This window comes from Nicrophorus vespilloides, unplaced genomic scaffold (genome assembly GCF_001412225.1).
Source record: "Nicrophorus vespilloides isolate i.1.1-1 unplaced genomic scaffold, Nicve_v1.0, whole genome shotgun sequence".
Lineage (NCBI taxonomy): Eukaryota > Metazoa > Arthropoda > Insecta > Coleoptera > Silphidae > Nicrophorus > Nicrophorus vespilloides.
This window is the reverse complement of record NW_017098573.1, coordinates 69,003-92,399: the sequence shown is the minus strand read 5'-3', so window position 1 is coordinate 92,399 and position 23,397 is coordinate 69,003. Positions and strand designations below refer to the sequence as shown.

The following is a 23,397-nucleotide window of genomic DNA, read 5'->3' as shown; positions in this document are numbered from 1 at the left end:
TATAGTGTCCTTTTTTAACTTAATTTACCACATTCATAAGGCTAGATATCAATGTCAGATGATAGATTGCTTTAAAAATAATAAAAAAAAAATTCTTGGACAAATTAATATAAATTAATTTAATAAATTAAAATTTAATTTGTTGAATAATCTTTGGAATCACACGTAATTAAATGCTTTTGTGACAATTAGAAATGTTAAGTGTCAAGTCTATCAAACATGAACCTTCGCTCAGGCAAACATTTAAACTAGGTTTCTCATCTTCTATAATGGACTGGAAACTCTCTTTGATTAAAGATTTAGAAATCTTCGTCAACGCCGGATGGAATGACATGCCGGCAATGTGATGTAGGTTAGGCTTTTGTATTGTTATTGATTACTACAGTGTATTTGTAAATTAATTAAATTGTAATACTACCTCTGAAATGAATGATTCAAACACATTTTTACACGGTAAGGAGTTTCAGATAAATTAACTTGAATTAAAAACACACGAACCACATGATCAGAACTATGGTGAAAGAAAACTCAAACAAGCGGAGTCCAAACGATCATTTAAACAGAATCAGGCTTTATTCCAAAATCAAACAACCCCAAGACCATTTTTCTGGCATATTATATTTGAAGCTTTGCAGAACAGCAATTTACAGAAAACAACCACAACGTAGTATTCTCTTGTATACAAACTAATATGGATTAAGATATCATTGACGCTGAAACTATCCTTAAGTAATCAATCACTGATTCTTCAGAAATGTGACCGATCAGCTAACCTTTAAAGTCAGTATAAAATTTGGATGCGCGGTCTCCTTCCAGATAATCTTGTACGAGTGCTTGTTCTAAAGAAAATAACATTCTCCGACAAAATTATGTTAAAATGTTAACATAATATTGTTGGGATATTTATGTTTAAACTAAATAGTTTACAATTTACATTTATATTGATAATTAAAACAATCAAGTTTAATTAAATCTTATACATAAAATTAGAAATGTAAATTTCTTCTCCTCTCTTACTACAAAAAAAAATATATTATTTATTTAACTCTCTGGCAACTAATATTTGTTAACTAAATAATTTAATTTGTTAATAAACAAAAATGTAATTCTTTGAAATTGTAATCCACAATATTTTATACAATAAATGTTGGAGATATTTACTTAAATGTTCGAGTCTCTTATGAGATTAGATCTTCCAGAAATAGGTACTGGTATACACGATAGTTACTGGCATCTGTTGCAATGAGCATTTCGTAATAACGTCTCATTGGTATAGTTTGAGTGTTTGCGTCGTTACATAATTGTATACCATTTGCCAAATAGACCTGCATCTTTCTTTTATATAAACAATAAAAATATAAAATTGTTGATTTTCATATATTTCTTCAATTGAATATAATATACATGGCATATATCATCGGTTTATAAGTGGTTGTATTCTCAGAAAAATATGCATGAACTTTCACACAAATCACTGTTTTGATACTTATATTTCCTAATATAAACTATATTTTGAATTTATTTCAGGTATAGTGATATTTTTAAATTTATTATATTATTCATTTGATGTTTTTCTTACTAAAAAAGAACTTTAACTTCTCCTTAAATATTATAACGAATATCATTATTTTATTCTTTATCATTTTTTAACGTAGTTTATAACTTTGTTTAGTAAAACTCTAGAACTTGTATTTAATTAGTTTAAGGACTCTCATCAAACCACGCGATAACAAGCTCGGGTCGATGGTTTGGAGGATGTAGCCACATGGGATTACATTCTGCAAATAAAATGATTTGACGCATCCCCATGAAACCCAATCCGCACCGGTCCAAACTCTTAGCATCTACAAAATTAACATGAATTTAGATTATTTCCCACATTTCTGTATACTAATTAAGTACAGTATGTCAAGGTATTTAATTAAACTTATTTTTCATGTTAATAAACATATGAATTGTATGAATGATTTGTCGGATATAAATAAAAAACGTAGCTGATGTAAATTACGTATTCACTGAACTAATCGGAAGTATGATTAATCAGGCTGTAATCCTCTAAAACCAGACAATCGATTTCGATTTTGTGGTGCACTCAGTTTAAGTGATGCGCATGTAAATTGGTCGCATTCCTCTAGTTGTTGAAGCGTTGCATCGATGAAGCAATAGAAAAATAAATAGATTCAATTTGTAATCAACTTTTTTTATTCGTTTTTAATAAACTTTTATTTGTTTCTTATACATTTTGTTTACACTTGGCAGTACAATGAAATTCATTTATATGGCACATCGATTAATATTAATCCTGAGCTCTTTTCGATAACAATTTCTCTTTACTAATTTGGTGATTCTGATTCGAGGAAGCTTTCTTACACGTGCTTTCCTATACAAAAAAAATAGGTCTATTTTTGGCATGTTTATAATCTCCTTCAAGGCGAATACCATGAAGGCATCCACTTCTGCTCCCTATGCAACGAATTACTAAGGAAATGCTCATTCTCGCAATTATTATTTATATCGTCCTCCAAAATGTAGAAAGCGTCTTCAGATTCCTGCTTATTCCACTTCTTTCTTTCCACCTGCTGAGCGTACACCTTCCTCGTGGGAATCGGAGAAGTGCACGGAGTGTAAGCGAGATCTTCCACGCGAATGGATTCAGTAAACCGAGATCCCGTCCTGTTATTCCTCTTTTCCTCCTTCGGTTTATATTTTGATGGACTCTTTGATTTAGTCCTGACTCGAGGACTCGGACTTCTGCTTGCTTTGGGAATTTTCGGACCAAAGAGTTGACCTTCGATAGTTTTCAAACGGCTCGACTTTGAACCGGAATCCGATTCAGAAGTCGTCGATTGAGGTTTCCTGATTGGAATCTGCGATTTGATGATGCGCTTATGCGGCTTAGAAGAGCTAAAAATTTGATTTAAACAAATTGTTTAGTGGACAATGCGTTTAAGCACAAAGCCCTCCTACCTTCGGGATCCTGGAATGTATGAAAAAGCTGTAAGCTAGAGATAGTGTGCAGTGCAACTTACTCTTCGGATATTGGAGTCGGAGTGCTTGAGGATTGCGCTAAAACATCGACGGCGCGTTTATTTTGCGTTAGATTATCCATAGGACGAGGTTTTCTATCAACGCGTTCACGAATTAAATAATCTTTGTAGGCTTTCCTATATTCCGGCTGACACTCAAAATTTCCTTCAAGTTTTAGCTTTGATTCGCGTTTTAAAGAGTCCTGTTTTTGGTAATTCGGATATTCGATGTACTGCGATTTCTTTTCACTTACATGATCCATCTTAAAATAGAGTTACTAACAAAATATAGATTATTAATATGAACTTACATTTCCTTCGCTTGATATGTTCCCTCCGGGTTTAATTATCGTTGGCCTAGACCTAGGAAAATCCACGTAAGATCTCTTATATTCAGGATAATGTTCAACGGGACTCTCCGATTTTAAATTAATCGTTTGAGAATGTGTCCTTCTCCTTCGTGAAGGTGATGCGAAATTCCCGTCTTTGTAATAATCCACATATGCGTTCTTGTATTCGGGATTCATATCGATCCTTCCCTCCAAATGAATATTGTGTTGCATTTTCTGTTTCTCTACTTTAGTCACAGGCCTTTCCACGTATTCGCCTTTATTTTCCGAGATTCCCTCGAAATTACCTTCTGATTTCAAATTGGAAGTGCGTCTCAAAGGAGCTGTCTTTTCCATAGCATGTTGCACATATTTGTCTCTGTATTCCGCATTTCTTATTGGTTTATCATCGCCTAGCAATAATTTTCGGTTGAAATCGGATCCACGCAAGAACGGTATAGGTCGAATTTCGTGTCCAACAAATTTGGTTTTATTTTCAGTTGATGAATCAAAGAATCCATCTACTGTTAAATTGTGCTGAGGTACTGACGGCGACCTCCTTTCCGATTTAATCTCAACGAAAGCATTCCTGTATTCCGGATTCATCTCCAAATCTCCTTCTAAATTAAGATTTGTACCTCTTTTCATCAGCGCCGGACGCTTCTCATACGTGTAAGTAACGTAGTTCTCATTGTTTTCCGTCATCGTTTCCATGTCACCTTCGAGGTGTAAATTTGTGAATTTTCGACAAAGAGGTGGCCTCGATTGGTATTCGTATGGTCGGAATTGGGCTCCCATTTCCGAATTGGTTTGCATCTCTCCTTCCATCTTCAAATTGTTATCATGCTTCTTCAAAGTCCTCCGTTCCGCAAGAAGATATTCGATAAATTGTTCCGCCTTTTCAGTGGTTGATAGTAAATCTCCTTCCAATTTCAAAATCGTCGGACGTCGCAGTGGTAACGTTCTACTCCAGTTGTCCCAGCGTTTGAACTGGGCCCTATTCTCTGTCCTGGAAACGGAATAAAATCACTAGACTTTACGTGACGCGACTCGTTTGAAAGTTGGACTACTTCTAAACAACTCCTCGCATTTGCATTTGCTTATAACTTAAAGTATCCTTAAAGGGGTGGCTTTATTAGGATTTATGGCGAATCGATAAAACCCAAAAAAAGAATACACGGGTTTCACTTTCTTTGATGTTTTTTCCTTACCTATACTCCTCATTATGCAAGGCCATATCAGCATCGTCAATTAACCGGAAAGCACTGCGTTTCCGCCTCCGCCCTCTTACATTTTCCAAAGGAAACTCGACAAATGATTCTGTGTATTCAGGATTTATGTGCAAGGCCCCCTCGATTTTCAAGGAATCCTCGGGTTTCTCGCTGCGAATCGGAGAAATATCCTTAAAAAAATAACACAAGCTAAAATTAATAAATTTATTTTTTTTAGGGTTTCTGAAGGACTTTAGAGTTGTAAGCCAAATCGCCGTCGGAGCCGGTGAAGTAGTAGTTCTTGTATCTCCTCGTGTACTCCGATTTGATGTTGGCAAACTTTCCCTCCTCCAGCTGCAGATGATCCTGCGGTTTGTTGAGGAACCTTCTTCTTCGGAACTGTTTCAACTTGTCCACGGAAAATCCCGGCGGAAAGCCGGAATCCCACAGCCTCCGCTCGGCCGTCGTGAGATCCGGTTCGGAAGAGAAATCACCCCTAAAACGATGATGAGAAACAAAAAAAAGAACGGCACTTAACCAAATTAAATATTGCATTAATCCAATTATCTCAAAGCCGCATTGATTATAGGCCAAGAACATCAATCAAAACCACGAGATTCTGACATTACACGGAATCGGGGCCACGGTTATAAACTTCATCAAGTAAATAGGAATGGCAATCAATACCAGACGCGCAACCCTCAATTTTTAAGAAAAGCGACTCACACACAAATTAGATTGAAAAATTGTACAAATTACACGATTATTTCCACGCTGGTGCATATGCACCACGGTCTAGATTCCAATCGGGATTATTATAAAATCTGCATGCAACATTTACACGCTTTAATTATAAACGCGTTTTAATCTTTTAACCCTGTCGCATTTTCCATTGAATTTATTTGCCGTTTACTTTTCTATTTTTCTTTCTGTTTTCCTCTTTTTATGGCGGTGCCGGATAGTGAAAGGCAGATACATTTTTTTATGTTTCATTATATACATTTTTTTATACCGCATTCCCGATGTTGCATGTCGTATCCATTAAACGGGATTCGCATCAGCTTGGTACTAATAGCGTAATAGGCGAGCTTAATGCTCTTTGCGAGCAACGAAAACCGCATTAAAAAGTTTCACATAAAATTTGCGATCACCTAATTCCAAACCCCTCCATCCCACAGCACGACTTTCCACAATTACTAAATTGCGCGTGCATCGCGTAATCCAAAGGAAATCCAATAAATGTATGTATGATTCGCGAATTCCGTATAACGGCATTCGCAAAATAACAAATAATGATGATTGTCTATTTATACAGAGGTGATTCCGATTCTAATTTATATAATGTTCGTGTATTATGCACGAATGATTCGATCATAAATTGGATTGGTTCAAAGTTATTGGTAATCATGTGTAATTTCATGAATGGTTATGCTATTATTAAACGTTTATAAGTGAACTTAAATTATTTATGTAATTGATAAACTAAAAATGTATGTTTTACTGTTAATTATGTGCCAAATGATCTCTCAAAAATAATGTACTTTCTATATAAACTAAGCTCATTTATTCCACAAGAAATTCTCCACACATTACTTGTCAATCCCAGGATTACATTCCAAGAAAATTCCAAGATTTGTATTTTCCGTTGTCCCGGGAAATAAATCAAAAAAAAAAACATCGAAAAATGTTTGATGAAGATCATTTTCATACCAATGGAAAATGATAATACTACTTTCCTCTAATATAATAAATGAAGAATAAAATCAATAACTAGTTTGCAAACCTAACTAGTTATTGATTTTATTCATAATTCAAGTATTTTATTCAATACATATTACCCATTATTTCTCAATAATCGTAGCTAATTTAGTACAAAGATGAATGTCTTCCACTTAAAAAAGGCTGTGGCTAGTTGCTAAACTCTTCAATTACTAGATTTTTTTTAATTTTACCAGAATTTGAGTCTTAAAAATTGTTATGAAATTTTATATAACATATAACAGCTTTTTTTAAATTTTCATAACAAAAATGTGTAAAAGCATACATAATTTATATCAAGGTTCAATAATCTATCTAGATACTGAAATATATGTGAAGGTCTATGAACTTTGGTACTATATTTATTATTTATAGTCTATTAACATACATGGCGAGTTATTTTTAAACCCAATTTCTTAGCAGTTCCACTTATTTCCTCTGGTTTATCAATTGAATCAGGAACGCTCGTTTTTCAAGTGAAATCAATAGCTATTTCTTTACCAACGTTTCGCAACGATTTAAATATATTTGTCACAATATATCATGTTAAAAGAATATAATGACCTATTTCTATACGTTTTACCATATTTTTACGTGATTATATTCATAATTTGGCTATGTATCATAATAATCTATAAAAAAAACAAATCAAAGTCATTTTGATTTTCAAACAGAAAAGTAACAAAATATAATGTTTAACTTGGTTTAATATATTAATGACTTTAGACTATTTGAATTTCTATTAGTCAATTAACGTTACCTTTGATATCAATGTCCGCAATTTCAAGCACTATTTAACATAAAAAAAATCCAATTTAATGCCTATTCTCCACAAATCTTTCAGTGGAAGATTAATAAAACCGTGTTATTATTAAGCGATCAGTGTTAAATGCAATAACTCCATTAAATTAAAGAAAAAAAAACAAGTACAAACTACTAAACTTTTTTTTTCATTTTCTGGACTTATATTTAACACGGTAATTTGTATATAAAAATATGAAAAAAGAACCAAAATTTTCATTTAAGATTAAAGATTATGTCATCTGTTTGGAAGTTCATATACATCACTGTCAAATTTTCATATTAATTTATGGAATACTAAGTTGATGTTAAAAACCACATTAAGTAGGACGAAGTTATTCTAATTATATGCACATGAACTCATTTTTATTCATAATAATCAGACAATTATCATTGTTTTAGAAAATTTGAATAAACAAAAGCTTTTATAAAACACACTGGCAATAAATAATCTTGTAGTCCAGTGTTTCTCAAACTTTTTGGTGCGCGATCCTTAATAAGTTTATGTGTAGGAAAACGTAGAAAAACATACCGTCCCGTCTCTCATTACTTTTTCTTGGAGAACCACTATTATAGTCGATAATAATGTAGGATATAAAACTTCTAATAAAAATATATTAACAAAAAAAAGGTATATGTTTAACCTTGTAATAATAATAACAAAAGCAGAATTTGTTGTCAATCCACATCACGCTATACAATAACATATTTATATTATTTTTAGTGTAGGTGTATCCACGCTACTTGTTATGTTGAGTACATAACAGACAAATAATAAATTATTGTAATGATGATGGATATTGAATGTTAACCACAGTAGATTCTGAGTTCAAATTATTCTTATAACGTTAACCTTACACTAGTCACGAACTTTTTCCTTAACCTTCATTGTAATAATATTATATGTGATTAGTGGAATCTTATATCAATTTTATATAAAAGCAATCCTTTTAGTACCTTAACATAAGCTTTCACACAATGGAGTTTTTCATACATTATTAATCACTTAATGGTGTTTTAAACCAAGAAAAAAAGATCTTTTGTGAACTTTTATTAAGTAAAATAAATAGATAGGACAGTTTATAATTAAAATAGGTTTTGTAATTTTATTAAAAAAAAAATCCGCTCATTTCAAATTTCTTAAAGAAAAATGTTTCAACATTATTTACTAATATTAATCTGACGTTTATAATGAATTAATACTTAATTTTACTACTTTGTAAAAGCGCTTACAAAACATTATACAAAAGTACTATAAAAATCATTTTCGCTTCAAAAGTAAATAGTAAATACATATCGTATAATCTTTCATTATTTCTTCTTAACACTTAATGTACTTTATAATATAAAAGGATAATTAGTGGTTATAGCAATTATATTATATTATTATAGCACTTGCATTTAAAATTATCTAACATTACATGTTAATTGTATACTTGATTGATTAAAAAAACGGCTACAAAATACAGATACAATTTTACATGCAACAAAGATATTTTTTATCATTTAATTTATGTAAACATTTCCATGGTGGTTATATGGGCTTTGTTATATCAAGAGTTTTAAACCAAATACTCAGAAATATATTATGTATGTGGCTTCTCCCAGACGATAATACAAAAAAGTGGTACCCATACATCAAGTGAATCTTTCATCCATTTTTTACGCAACCAGCAAAAAAAAATTATATAATCTCGCCCTGCTTTATGAAAACGAATTTGTCGTAAATGCTTTCTTTGAAACATTGCTAGAAAAAAAGCTACATAAAACAAATTGTACTAATTTTATTTATTAGTTTATTAATGAAATTTTAGTTATGTTCTGTCAGAAAAATGCGTTAGTAAAGTATAAATTACATTTTTTTTAATATTTCATGAATGAAGTTATCGTATATTTAACATCGATAAGACACTGTTCTATTCAACAGGTTTTTGATGTGTAAAACATGAATTTATTGATTGTTGTATTCACATCAGATTGGAGATTGTAATCCATATCATTAGCAGTTTGGTATTCTTTTCACTTGTTGATAGGGATTTTATTTAAAAATTAACTGATTAAATGAATCTATTATAGTCGCAACTATGTTAATAATTAAGTGGTTGTTGTAAATTATAGTCAACTTTAATTACAAGATATTATAATTTTATTTATAAAAATACATTAAATATGCTAATTGTTTTAATATTCTGGAAATACAGTGGAACCTCGCTTAATCAGCAAAATGAATTGTAAAAAAAGAGAAGTCCTGGATTGAGCGTCTGTTACATCATTTTGTAAACTTATGTACACATATTATGTGTATTTTTGAATATGTTTCACTATACGAGTAAAAAGCCGGAAATTTTGGAACGGATTAAACTCGTTAAACGTGGTTCTACTGTATACGAAACATTAAGAAGAAAAGTAAGTTTTCTCAATATATATAACTGAATTATAATTAGAACAATATTTCTATATAAAATTTCTAAGCAAAATATGAAATAATTCTAAACGATAAGTAAGTTCTTGGAGGTGAACATTAGAGTTAAATGTATTTAAGTGTAAATCGCTTTAAAGTGAACATTTGTATATGTTTGTGTCTATTTTTGCATTGTATGAAAGAATTTGAGGTAATAATATAAAATAATACAACTTCAATTATAATTCATACGTAACTATTGAATTGAATTCAAATTAATAAATGATTATTATATTTTAATCGAAGAATTGTTTGCTTAACTAAAAAATAGTAAGTTATATTTTGAAAATATAAATGAAGATATTCCGTGCTTTTCTATTTTAATAAACAGATCAAAGCATGTTCGAAAGTTATCTTTTAAATAATTTCTGAAATAAAAAAAATTGTTGTGTAATATTCTCAGAAAACGCGACATGAAAATGTTGTTATTTTCAAACACAACGTTCACGGAATTAATTAATAAGTATAATAATGTAATTAATAATTATACAACACGCAAAGTACTATATTTTATTATTGTTTATGAAAAATATTTTATTATATTACTTTATTAATAGACCGCAATGTAAAATAATTACAGTAAATATTGCAAATTGTTCGAATTGGGTAATTCCGAAAATAATTTCGTATTTTTAAGTTAATTGAAATACATAATTTTCGTTTAAAAAATAAACTTGCATCATTGATTGATAAAAATCAATCAATGATGCATGTTTTAATAGATAGTTTCAAAATTTCATACTCCCAATCTGAAACTCCACAAGGTACGTTTTGAAAACCACAAAAGAACTTTTTTTTTCAGAACATTTATCAAAAATCATATTAAAACTGGAACATTTTCATTGCGCTTGAACAATAAATTGTAAATGAGGATGCAGTCTATTAAATTTTCGTATAATCACACAAATATCGTATAGAGGCACGTAGCGAATCCTATGCAAAATGTTTACCTTTTGGGATACGTTGATTATCTCTCTTGTCGTAGAACGTAGGATAAATTCAATTAACGTCTTAATCTGGTCATCATCAACTATCAGACCGTTGCCTGTACAGATTTTGTTCGAAAATACTGTTTGTTTTGGTCCATATTAACAATAAAATACGAAATTACTTTCGGAACAACCCAACAGATTGTTTGTAAGAATGACATGTTTTAAAATTTAATGAGTTTGTGATCAATTGCCAATGGAAATCTTATTACAAATATTAATGATGGTACAGTTTTCACAAGATAGTTGATAATAGATATATACATATCAATATTGTTATAAAATTGTATATGAGTGTTCTAATATAGGATAATATTCTAGTATATTTAACAGAAATATCAATATACTAGTACTACTTATTTATTATGTGCCACGTGTATTTAGTACTACTATACAATAATAATGAGTCAAATTGTTTGAAAGTGCAATACAAAGGTGTAACGTATTTGAATATTTCAATATTGAATATGTGGTCTTAAAATAAAGTAAATTGAAGAGTCATTAAACCAATCTGGGGAGGAATGCGAAATTAATATTTAAAAAAAAGTATGCAAACTCGCATATTAATCCAAACAAACAGCGAACAAAAAAATTAGAAATTTCATCAAGATAGAAGCCATCGTTGCATTTTAATTAATTTATGTGCAACAAATTAAATGCCGAGTTAAATTTAGCCCTACCAACAGAGTACCATTTAAAATACAAATTAACCTGAAGCAAAAATAAATTCCATACACTTTGTTTCCAATCTAAAACTGTTGTTTGTACGTACCGTTTACATAGCGATCTTTGATCTCCGCATTCGGGCAATAAATTTCGCAATAAACTTTCAACCTAAAGCCAAAGATAACAACTGCACCGCTTTGATTTCTGCGTGAAACACATGAATCGCATGTGTCGATCTCGATGGAAAGAACAAACAGTAGTGCCAGGTACGAGATTCCCGAAATCGATTCGAAAATCGCGAACAGTGCAAGTAAAAGAAGAATAACAGGAGCAAGAATAAGTTTCCAACCGCGATTCGTTTGTTTTACTCAACCCTGGGGGTGGCGTGACCGATTTGAAAAATCTACCCCTCGTATAACATTGCCACAATCTGATGAAGTCTCCGGTGACTTCGCGAACGTCACGATGACCCCCTGACCCAAATAAAAGGAACACAAGCTAGTTAAAATGTTAAGGAAAAAAAGCGTGATGTTTTTCGGGGGGGCTTACGTTTGATGCTGTGTACGATCACTTTGAGCTTACGCATTATGTTTAGTGAGTCAAGGGCGTAGACTAAATATCGCTGACCCCAATCTGCAGATTTTACTTTTACCACGCGAACTTCATTCATAATAATCACGGCTCGTTTTTTTTGTTGGATTCCGTTTGTGCTACTTCACAAATTGTCTGCGTTTATTAAATATTTTTTCTTCTTCTTTTGTAGGTAGTCAGGCGAATCCGTGGAGGAAAAACCCCGCAAACGCCACAAGTATAATTTATGGATCATAGTTTGAATTTCAAATTAGCTCATTTTTTCTGTACAGTTTAAAGACCCTCATGCAAATAGCATTCAATAAATTGAAATTAATTGCGTTCATTGTTTAGTTACATTATTCACAAAGCTAATCATTTCTGGGAAGGCCTGTCCATACGTTGAGTTTCATTTCCTAACGAGGAACTGTAATATTCTGAATAAAAAAAAAGTTATTCATGACGAATTGTGTATGTCATTAAATAATGATTTGATTGTGTTTAGATAAAAAGAAAACTTACTGTGAAGTATTTTCCTTGTTCATGTTTAACGGAGAGCTTTCGGACACGTGGGTTTTTACCGTGGCTGACCGCAACGCGTTGTATTAATCGACTGTTTTAGCAGACTGTAAACTTTTGTGAGTTTATATTGCGCTGGTCACGAAATGTATGTGTACATCGCGATGTGCGTAGCTACCTTACAAACACTTTCGATTTTGGCGCCGAAGGGGGAAGAATCGAGGCCGAAAGGCCACAAGACATGGAAAACTTTCAGCACGAACGAAAACAACCCTCCCCAAAAAAAACTTTTACTGTTGCAATTTGCTTTATTGAAAGCCCTTGGTAAAAATTAGAACGCCAACGACGCAGCCAACTCCGAATTTAGCTTACTTGGCCTGGTTTTCTCGCTTTCTTCGACTTTGCAAGCCTCTCCGTAAAGCTTGATCAACAGATGGATCAAAGAGTCGTAGGCGTTCGCTGGTAGCGTGTGTCTTAGGCAGTTCATGAGATGCTCAGGATCGGCGCAAACGGAGATGGCTCTCGCGAAGTGAATGATTGCCTCATCCAGTTTGTCCTGAACCATCAGCTTCTCGGCCATCTGAATTTCCTTAATGATTACAGCTTCTCTGTACCGAGGATCTATGTTCCTAGGTGTAATCTCGTAATGCGGTAGATGCTGCTTCTTCAGCTTCTGTCTGCGTTCCTTCAGTCGCCTACGGAAGCTTGGGTCCTGATGCCTCCTTCTATCCAAATATAAGCAGAACGCTAACAAAGAAGTCCCGCATAGTATTGTTACGTAGCCGATCACGCTCATCTGCATCTTCAGATCAATTTTATCCTCTTCTTTACATTCAAACGAAAGTGACAAAAAAAATGTATGAGGTTTATGCAACTGACAACGTAAAATTTCACACACACACAATCATATCTTCAGTTGCTAAGACACAAATAATAATAGGTACAAACAGATAAAATAAAAGAAAGACACATTAATCCAAATAATTCTGTCACTCAATATGTTATTTCATGAAAATAAAAGCAAAGACACAAACCGATCATTTAATTTGACGTTTTAATGTAATTAATTACTAAATTTACTTTAATTAACAAACCTAATTACTAATGCAGATTACGTTCAATAAGCTTCAAGTTAATTGTGTTTACTCTAATGGTTCATTGATTATTCAGCGGCAAAACGACGTATGGACAAAAAAACTTAACCTGCTGCGTATTTACCACGTCCTTCGTCCAATATTTTATTATTTCCTGAAAGTGTATTAATATATTTTGAATGGAAAGCAGTCATATTGTAACCTGTCAATTATTCCTTGTATTACAAAAATACATCAATTTTATCCAATGAGAATTATAAATATTGAAATTATTGAAAACATTAATACCTTCACCACAATGATATCATAATGTATTTTTCTAATGTTTTTCTAGTTTTAAAACTATAACTAATTTCACAAATTTTCATGAAAGGATAACTGTAAGTCTGATTTGGTAAAACAATAATACAAAGTTTCTTGTCTATATAAATCAAGAAAGCTTTTTCCGCTCGGGAACATAAATATATATATATGAAAAACAAAGGAATGAGAAAAAAAAAGCAGCGGTGAAGGAACAAGAGGGTATCAATCGAGGGATATTAGGTATTGGAAGAGGGATAATCTGGGATATTTAAATTTGGAAAGGATATTTGGGTTTCGATGAGCACATAATTCAGAGAGGGAGGCGATGTTTGGCTTTAAATTTCAAGGAGAAGAAATGTTTTCGGTCAAAGAGAGGCATATCTCACACATTAAAATGAAACATCACAAAAATTACTCGTATCGTTTTTTAATCAACATACTTTCAAATAAATGTTTATACTACAGTTATCATGAAATGCAGGATAGATACGACACCCGCGTTTAACCGACTTCCAATGTATTATAATATCCACAACTTAATTTAATTGTATGTATTGTAGTTAAAATATAGTTTATTAATAAAATGTATTTGAAATACTCAATTTTATAGAAGAATTTATAACATTCATTACATGTTAAAATTGTTTTTTTGACTCTGTTTAATGCTTATCAACCTTCAAACCCTTTAAATTTAAACTTAGTTCTTAAGGTTATTTTCATAGATTATGCAACTTAATTTACTGACATTTTCATATGTATAATTATCAAATATGTACTTTAATTTATTAATGGAGTTTCACTATTGTTTAAATAATTCGTTACGGATGCAAGCATATAATTACAATCCTAATCTTATAGGATTCATAATTATAAAATTATGCAACCAAAGAAGCACGTTATGACATCCGTTCTGTTTTTTTTCGTTCAAAATCAGCTGATTGTAGCTGATCCCGAAACAATGTCCTGTATAGAATAGAATCTGTTTTTGTTTTTACCATGAATAAAAATCTGAAGTCCCCAACGAAGTTAACTGAATTTGCTCCCCTGCAGGCAGAAGAGAAACAGGCCAAAGTTGGACAATTTTTCTCCAAGTTCTTCAAACGGGCAACAGCCACTGTAGAGACTGTAAGCAATCCAGAAACAAACGCAGACAATGTATCTCAGGAAGCCTTGCCTTCTTGGGCTATTGACAAGGAGGCAGAACCACATCAAGAAACTGTTGTGTATAATGTTGATGTGACAGATGGAAGGAGCCTACCGAATGTCTTGAAAAGGATCATCAACTTGCTGGCAATGAAAAGTAATGTGAGTGGAGGGAGTTTTCTTGTTGCCATCATAATTTGATGTTCTTTAAACTGTTTCATTTTAGAATTTGCAAGCCTACTCAGATTCAGATCTTAAACAATATTGGATGCCTGATAGTGTGAGCAAAGAATGTTATGAGTGCTGTGAAAAATTTACAACATTCCGCAGGAGACACCACTGTCGGGTTTGTGGTCAGATATTTTGTTCTTCTTGCTGCAATCAACAAATTCCAGGAAAAATTTTTGGTTGCACAGGTAATTTAAAAATATATATTATTACCACTTAACTATTTTCTTTTTTAATTGTTTTGATTGTAGGGGATTTGAGAGTATGTACTTACTGTTGTAAAGTAGTATTGTCATACCTAAAGTCCTCTGATATAAGTTCAGATTTGAATAGTGATTTAAAGGTGCTTCAAGAGAGTTTAAGGGGCAGATGTTCTAGTACTTCATTAAACCAAAATTTATTATCACCTAATGCAAATTCAGTGAAGTCAATAGAAGCAGGTGGTACTTTAAAGAGAAAGATCTCTGTTGGGTATCAAGAAGAGAAGTTTGCTGCTGGAAGGTGAGATAAATGTAATTATATTAGTGCTTAAGATAATGTTCCTTGTTTATAGATCATCTGTAAGTTACTTATCTAGTGAAGAAAAACTCAGGGCTCTGCAGAACTCCACATCACTTCGAAATTTGTATGAAGAAATTTCTAAACCCAACTCGGGAATTGAATTCACTTCACGCCGATACCGTTTGAGGAATTACAACGATTGCCTCATGGGTTCGGAATTGGTCGATTGGCTGATCCGTCAACAGAAGGCAAATTCGAGGTAGTTTTTGGATATGAGCGTTCAATTTGTTACATAATCATATGATATTTAAGGATACAAGCTTCCGCACTTTGCCAAGCTCTTCTTGATGGTGGATACATGGTTTGCATCTCTGAACCTTGTACGTTTATAGACGGAATGTCTTTGTACAAATTGGGAGTCGTCTCGTCGCCGGAGGTGATACAATCGGAACAAACATTTGAAGCCACTAATCAGGATGAACCCAGTTGGGTGCAATATGTTCCACACGAAACCAGTACAAATGGTAAACAAAATATCTTACAATATCAGTTCAACTTACATGTACTTAACTTAAGTGCGACGCCTTTCTTAATCAATATCAGTAAACAAAGCATAGTCTGAATTTTATATATAGATATATAGGTCTGTAAATAAATGACCAAAATCTACTTATTACGAAAGTCAAACAGGATGATATTTCAGTTTATTTCGGTTGTGTAATACGTTCGAAAAATGCTTCAGCGCAAAAAGTTTTTATTTTTTTTTACAAAAAGAAGTAAATTATTATTTTGTTACATTTAATTTTTCAATATATTCAATTAAGTGAAAGTGTTATTTTTAGATTCCGAAAATGAGCAACTTTCACCAAAGAACCTACAACTCACTTCATCTTCTTCTTATACTTTAGATTTAAATGTAGGAGCCAACACTGTTTATCTCTCGAGACCTCCGATTTCTTCGGGAAGCATTGATGAGAGCGATGCGGATCTGCAGAAGTGCCAAATCGCTTGCAATGATACGACCATGGTGAGGACCTCGGAACAGAGAGAGTTTGTACCTGAATCAGGTAAATTTAACTTTAATTCGTTGATGCGTTTTCCCATTAACGAATTCTGTAGGATGGCACAATGTAACGTTGTTGAGGGAGGAAAATGGAGAGAAGGCGGCTTATGAAGTTTTATCAAACGCATTCTCTCAACACGAATCTTCTCTATGCAAACAGTTGCTGAGTGTGAATGGATTATCTTTAACATGGAGCGAATATATTTTACCGTTAGTTCGAGAAATAGTGGATGTTATCCGTCCAGGTATTTACTTTTAATAATTACAAGCAAAGTAAAGTTATTATTAATATTATTATTTAGACGTAAACCATGACGCTGAAGAATTAGATATAAGACAATACGTTAAGTTTAAAGTTGTTAGTGGTGGACATCGCAGTAACTGTGAACTGGTGCGTGGAATAGTTTGCAGTAAAAATGTGGTACATAAAGCTATGTCCGTCAAATTGGAAAACCCCAAAATATTATTACTTGAAGGTTCAATTGTTTACCAAAGAACTGAAGGCAGGCTGATGTCATTGGAACCTGTATTAATGCAGGTAAATATACTAATTTTTGTAATTCACATTGTTTTTATCTTTGTATTCTTTATTAGGAACATGAATACTTAAGACACGTAGCGGCGCGCATCAACGCACTTCAACCAAATATAGTTATAGTACAAAAAAACGTCTCTCGTTTGGCCCAAGATCTCCTCCGAGAACAAGGTGTTACATTAGTCATCAACGTTAAACAAAAGATTTTGGAACGCATTTCACGTTGCACTCAGGCCGACATAATCTCTCCAGTTGATGTTCACATTGGACGTCCCAGATTGGGAACATGCAAAAAGTTCTATTTGAGAACTTTTGAGGTCGAGAGAGGAAGAAGTAAAACTTTAATGTATTTCGAAGGATTACCAAACGCTCATCTCGGTGCAACGGTTTTACTTAGGGGAGGTTTCAAGTCCGAACTAGTTCATCTGAAGAACGTTATGTCTTTCTTACTATTTGCCTGCTACAATTGGCGGCTGGAAAAGTCGTTATTGATGGATGCATTCGCTGTTCCGCCAAATAACAAATACGAATTCTTTGATGAAAGCAAGGAAAATTCGCCAATAACAGAAGTCGCAAAGTTCGAAACGAAAGTGAAGAAGATCGACGAGAAAGCGAAACCAGAAATTGTCAAAGAATCCATCAATGATTTTAGTGATCCGCTACATTCATGCAAAGTCGAGGACTTTAAAGAAAATTGCGAGAAACTTTCAGTGGCTGAACTTCCGTTATCAAATCATTTCCGAAAAGCTTTGGACGATACAATATTGTGCATCTCACCGTATTTAGTATTTTCCATGCCATACCTAGAAACTGAGAATGGTAGGAAATGTAGACTACGCAACTTTTTTCCTGAACAAATTTACTACAGCGATCAATTCAGCAATCAAAAGAAGAAACGGTCCCTTAAGGAGGATAACATTGATTTGGTTAACAACATTGATCATTTAAAATCGCCACATGAATTTGTGACTACCAGTATTTGCACAAACGTTGATTCCAATGACATTCAAGCTGTATTAGCGAATTTCCGAGCCGTCGGTGGTCGCCTACCAAAGAAACAGGTATTGGATATAGTTTGCACTGAGGATGATAGAGTTGAGAAGAAGGAGAAGTTTTTGGATCCGAGGAATGTTTTTGATCCACGCAACCACCAGCGTTTAGCCGTATTATTTTGCAGTTTTAGTCAAAATTCCAGCAATGCACCAGCATTCTGTGTTAACCCATGGGTCGTGACCATGGATTTTTACGGAAGAAATGATATACCATTGGGTTGCTTTTTGGAGCGCTACTGCTACAGGCCGACGTACACTTGCCAATCGAAATGTGATACGCCCATGATGCAACACACCAGGCGTTTCGTCCATTATAATGGATGCGTTAGCATCTCTTTATACCATGTTGAAAAATCTATGGAAGAGAAAATTATTATGTGGAGTTGGTGTTCCAAATGTCAGATCGTATCTCCGATGGTTCCAATGTCTAGCGATACTTGGTCATGTTCATTTGCAAAGTATTTGGAGCTCAGATTCCACGGTGGAATATATACGAGGCGCTCGAACACTTTGTGCCAGCATAGTTTACATCATGACTACCACCAATACTTTTCGTACAAGGATGTAGCTGTATGTTTTAAATACACAACTGTTCAACTTTGGGAGATATATCTACCTTCGTTCACAATTGAAATGCATTACAGTTCGAGCAAGCAACAGTGTGAGTTAATTGAGGAAATGAAGGTTCTAGCGTCAAAAGGTCATGATATATTTTCCTTGGTTAGTGAGCAATTGGCGTTGCTTCCGCATGAAGTTGATATAGTTAAAACTTACAAGCAAAATTTGGCAAAGGATCAATCGATATTCAAACAAAGAATAGAAGAAATCCAGTTGAAACTAACCTCACCGACTATAGAGAATAAAGAAAACGACTTCAAAGATCCGAATCTTGAGCTTCAGAGAGCTTTCTGGCGAATTTCCGATGCTTTAGTAAGAATTAAGAGGATGATCGTTGAAACTGTCGATGTGTGGAAAACAAAACTATCGGATGCTGCTATTAAAAAGGAAGAGAAGAAGAAGGATCGGAATTCCCACCAGGAGCTGGAGAGTCCGAGTTCAGAAACTCGGTATTTGCTATCGGAAACTTCGGATTCGGAGGGTAATAAAGATGAACCAACAAACGTCGGTATAATTACAAAGAAAAATAGAAGCTTGGATCAAGGCGATGGTAAATAGTTTTAATTGCTGGGTTTGATGTGACTTAATTAAACTTATTGCAGAGGATCCCAAGGCTTCTCCAAAGTGTCATCAAAGGTCCCAATCAGATGGTACGGTTTTATCACAATTAGAAGATGTATGCGATGGAAAAAAAGAAGTTGACAGAAAGTCGGTGAAAAATATTTTCTCTATATTCTCAAGCACACCTTTTACGATACCCGTAAGAAATATTATATATATAAACGACTTTTATTATATAAAATATTCATATTCTAGCCACCATTTAATAACAATGAGCATTACACCTTGGCATCAGGTGTGTATGCTCCTATCGTTGTGTATGAAAACGAGCCTAGTTCGATTGTGGCGTACGCTCTGAATTCGTTTGAGTATAAGAAGGTTTTTGAAGAATTATCTGGGAAGAAGCCGCAAAGTGCGGAACAAACTCCGAGTCCCGTTCACAAGAGGAAAAACCAAAGCGATAGAAGTGAGAGAGGCGAAAGTGGAGAATTTGGCGCTTCTAACGAGAAAACTTCCGGTTTATTATCCTTCTTAAGAAATAAGGAATCTAAGAGTGATATCTCTAATTCCGCAACGGCGAACGTCTCGGAGATGAGTCAATCATTTGAGGCGCCGCCTGTCGAAAAGGTGGAAGATCATAAGAAGAGCAAGACCGAACATATTGAAATACAATTCGAAGATGTCAATTGCAATTTCTTCTGCAGGATTTTTTGTGCAGAGAAATTTGCTACATTGAGAAAGTCCGTTCTGCCGATCGGTGAGGAAGCTTACATAAGATCTCTGTCGAGGTCCGTGCAATGGAACGCACGCGGTGGTAAATCCGGATCAACTTTCTGCAAGACCATGGACGACAGATTTATACTTAAGGAGATGCCTAAGTCCGAAGTGCAATTGTTCTTAGAGTCAGCACCGAGTTACTTTGCATATCTGCATAGGTGCCTATCAGCAGCACAACCTACTTTACTCGGTAAAATCATCGGAATTTACCAAATTATCTATAGGAACGTGACGACAAACGCAACTCTAAGAACTCATTTATTGGTTATGGAAAATCTCTTTTACAATAGAGTTGTAACCCAGAAGTTCGATTTGAAGGGATCGATGAGGAATAGGCTAGTCAATCCTGATAATCAAGATGGAGAGATCGTCCTATTGGATGAAAATCTACTAAAAAGTAAGAAACTCAAATTTGATTGTAAGTCAATGTTAATATTTTGATTTTAGTGACCTGCGATAATCCGCTGTATGTTCTACCTCATTCAAAGGCTGTGCTCATTGCTGCGATTCAAAACGATACAGAGTATCTTTCTACACAATCAGTTATGGATTATTCGTTGCTCGTCGGATTGGATTCTGAGAATAAGGAGCTAGTATTAGGAATTATTGGTACCATTTTCATTGTTAAAACATTTGAAACCATCTTAACATTATCATTTTTTTCAGATTATATTCGTACCTTTACTTGGGATAAGAAGTTGGAAACTATAGTTAAGAAAACTGGTCTATTGGGAGGTCAAGGCAAGTTGCCTACCATAATTTCACCGCAAGAGTACCAAAAGAGATTCGAAGACGCCATGCATCGTTACTTCCTTGAGGTACCGGATCCTTGGGCGGGATTAGGAAAAGGATTAGAGTATTAAGAGCATTCCCTATGAAACAAGAATAACCGAAATTATTATTACCATTTTAATTATTATTTTTAATATGATTTTTTTTATTCATTTTCTGTTTCTATGTCACTTAACAAATATTTATGTAGTAAACTGTTCAAAGCTTTAATTTGTAATTGTATTTAACAAAGAAATAATAAAATTTTGTTCCGATTTTATACACATTTCCTTCTCGACGCTTCTGCTGTTCATTATATAACAAGTTTCACTGTGTTTTGTGCTTTTAGGCGAATAAATACTAGGTTTTAAATATATTTAAAGATAATATCAGCAGTAGAGGCTACCTCCCTCGTTTGTCTTCCATTCCTTCCTCACGTAATCGATCATTTTCTCGTTGAAACCAAACTGCTCCAATTCTTTCTCGATGGTTTGTTCATTACCTAAACCCACTAGGTAACCGTTTAGTCTTGATGCGATGTGCGACGTTTGTAGCAAACTCGAGGTCATCTCGAGCATTTCGCAGAGCCACGGATGTCTTTGCAATCTATATTTTTGATGATAACTAAAAAAACAAAATTAATATTATATAAAATATTGTTGGTAGGGTATAACTAACTCTTCGGCTGGATAGAATTTACCGGCTGAAGCGATTTCAGTCATCAGTTTTTGGTTCAAACGATCAGCCTGCTGCTTCAGCGATTTCTCCGCTGAAAATAGCTGATCTTCGTTGTGATACAAAATCAAAGACATGTACTGCAACAGAAACATAACAAATATCCTCATTTAATAAAGTTTGCGTCATGTTCACATACTTGTCTTTTGATGATGGTTGTAAGACCATACTCATGGTTATTCCAGAATAACTCCAAAAGGTCCTCGTAAGATACAATCTTCGGATCATAGTGGATTTCTATTACTTCAGTGTGATCACCCCTAAATAAGAAAATTCTTATTAATATTTTTTTTTTAAATAAATTCCGATTAGATCTTTTTGTTTATTTATACCAAAAAAATATGATAAAACGCGATAAAAATGGAATAAGCTTCCTCGTATAGATAAAGTGCACACTTACAAATCTCTATATTTGGGGTCAACTTTGGTACCTCCAGAATATCCAACTTTTGTCCTCAACACGCCAGGCGTTGCTCCATAAAGAGAATCCGATGCCCAAAAGCATCCCATACCGAAGGTCGCCTTCTCATAAGGTGTGTTAATTTCATGTCGTACGCACGGCATTGTTCTGAAACAATACAAAGATTATAAAATTTCAATGTTAAATTGACTCATATTTAATTGAATCATAACATTTGTTATCCAGACATATCAAGCAGATGTATTACGAAACGATTGAAATGCAAAATGATTTATGTTCTCGTGTAAAAAACTGCTACTGTTTGTTATTGCTTTCTGTAATAAGTTTTTAATGGATTTTTCGCGAAGATTACAGTTTGTTTGGCTAATATTTTCGTAGCATGCTGATATAACAGTCAAAACAAAAATAGCGAACATGCATAACAACTATGGATCATGTTTTTGTCTTTTGATTTTATACAATCTCATGCAGTAGGAATTTACGAATATTTTTATAATTTGCTGAATCTCAACACTAGATATAAACAATAAACGCAAGAGTTTCTATACAATTCGCTTAATTTATTAAATTATTTATAATTTTGGTACATATATATCATACATAGTTTATCAATGCAATGATTCATTTAATTTTATACAATATTATACTTAAATAACTTGAATCAAAGGATTATTGAGCAAAATATTTCTGCTCTTTATTTTTAATATTACTATAATAATTTATTTATATAAAGAAGACATTAATTTCGTATGGAATTATAAGTCGTACTCAAAAGTTATGTTTTTTTGTCCATATCTTCATAATAATAACATTTTAAACTAAATTAAAAGTGAAATTACTATCTTAACTGTTTTTAATACCAGGTGCAAAGATTAAGCTTAAAATGATAACGAGATTTTACAAACAATAATCTTATTGCAAAAATTGAAGTATTTTCCCTTTTGTATATGTTTTTTTAATACACAGAATAATTGTATAATTCTATAAATATTTGATGATTTGTGGCTTGGATAGTATTGATTTTTAGTGAATTTAAACGACAACAAAATTGCCTGAGTTTCAATTTTAAATATTGAATGAACATTTGATGAACAATTCTTGTTATTATTTTGGTGTCTTGTTATATTTTCATTGGCGTTATTTTGAAATGCATTTGCGCCGTTCGAGCCTTGACTCATATATCTAATATGTAGCACTATTACGGACGGACAATTCTTTGGGTTTCGTCCGAGTTATGAAACTGGGCACCACAACGGAACGTACAC

General features: G+C 33.3%; 4 protein-coding genes across 5 annotated transcripts in view; 1 reads left to right on the top strand and 3 right to left on the bottom strand.

The window, feature by feature from the left end:
- Positions 1-1,701: 1,701 nt before the first annotated feature.
- On the bottom strand, positions 1,702-12,356 carry LOC108562772. The gene is made up of 7 exons (XM_017921197.1): positions 12,334-12,356; positions 4,819-5,062; positions 4,567-4,757; positions 3,338-4,379; positions 3,030-3,289; positions 2,480-2,904; positions 1,702-1,844 (listed from the first exon to the last, which is right to left on the bottom strand). The coding sequence occupies exons 1-7, from the start codon at positions 12,354-12,356 to the stop codon at positions 1,702-1,704; spliced, it is 2,328 nt and encodes a 775-aa protein (XP_017776686.1).
- A 305-nt stretch (positions 12,357-12,661) lies between these two features.
- On the bottom strand, positions 12,662-13,132 carry LOC108562771 (mitochondrial import receptor subunit TOM20 homolog). Its single transcript, XM_017921196.1, has one exon. It carries the CDS (start codon positions 13,130-13,132, stop codon positions 12,662-12,664), a length of 471 nt encoding a protein of 156 aa, XP_017776685.1.
- A 1,513-nt stretch (positions 13,133-14,645) lies between these two features.
- On the top strand, positions 14,646-21,168 carry LOC108562777 (1-phosphatidylinositol 3-phosphate 5-kinase). Its single transcript, XM_017921206.1, has 13 exons — positions 14,646-15,032; positions 15,097-15,286; positions 15,350-15,599; positions 15,652-15,858; positions 15,912-16,123; positions 16,442-16,666; positions 16,719-16,907; positions 16,965-17,200; positions 17,257-19,417; positions 19,470-19,627; positions 19,684-20,602; positions 20,653-20,814; positions 20,872-21,168. The coding sequence occupies exons 1-13, from the start codon at positions 14,724-14,726 to the stop codon at positions 21,066-21,068; spliced, it is 5,415 nt and encodes a 1,804-aa protein (XP_017776695.1). The 5' UTR covers positions 14,646-14,723; the 3' UTR covers positions 21,069-21,168.
- Positions 21,169-21,189: 21 nt separating this feature from the next.
- LOC108562778 (peptide methionine sulfoxide reductase) overlaps positions 21,190-23,397 on the bottom strand; it is a 5,067-nt gene continuing 2,859 nt past the window's right edge. For both annotated transcript variants that reach the window (XM_017921208.1, XM_017921209.1), the window contains exons 2-5: positions 22,112-22,279; positions 21,851-21,971; positions 21,655-21,791; positions 21,190-21,600 (exon numbers count right to left, since the gene is read on the bottom strand). In XM_017921208.1, the coding sequence (XP_017776697.1) occupies positions 21,366-21,600; positions 21,655-21,791; positions 21,851-21,971; positions 22,112-22,279 (661 nt within the window). In that variant the 3' untranslated portion in view covers positions 21,190-21,365. The remainder of the gene's footprint in view (positions 21,601-21,654; positions 21,792-21,850; positions 21,972-22,111; positions 22,280-23,397) is intronic.

Coding starts and splice junctions, on each gene's coding strand:
- LOC108562777 (XM_017921206.1), top strand. CDS start 14,724: ATGAATAAAAATCTGAAGTCCCCAACGAAGTTAACTGAATTTGCTCCC. Junction 15,859..15,911: donor CAACAGAAGGCAAATTCGAG/GTAGTTTTTGGA, acceptor ATGATATTTAAG/GATACAAGCTTCCGCACTTT. Junction 16,908..16,964: donor AGTGGATGTTATCCGTCCAG/GTATTTACTTTT, acceptor ATTATTATTTAG/ACGTAAACCATGACGCTGAA.
- LOC108562771 (XM_017921196.1), bottom strand. CDS start 13,132: ATGCAGATGAGCGTGATCGGCTACGTAACAATACTATGCGGGACTTCT.
- LOC108562772 (XM_017921197.1), bottom strand. CDS start 12,356: ATGAACAAGGAAAATACTTCACA. Junction 2,905..3,029: donor CCGACTCCAATATCCGAAGA/GTAAGTTGCACT, acceptor TCAAATTTTTAG/CTCTTCTAAGCCGCATAAGC. Junction 1,845..2,479: donor CGAGAATGAGCATTTCCTTA/GTAATTCGTTGC, acceptor TTAATTTTGTAG/ATGCTAAGAGTTTGGACCGG.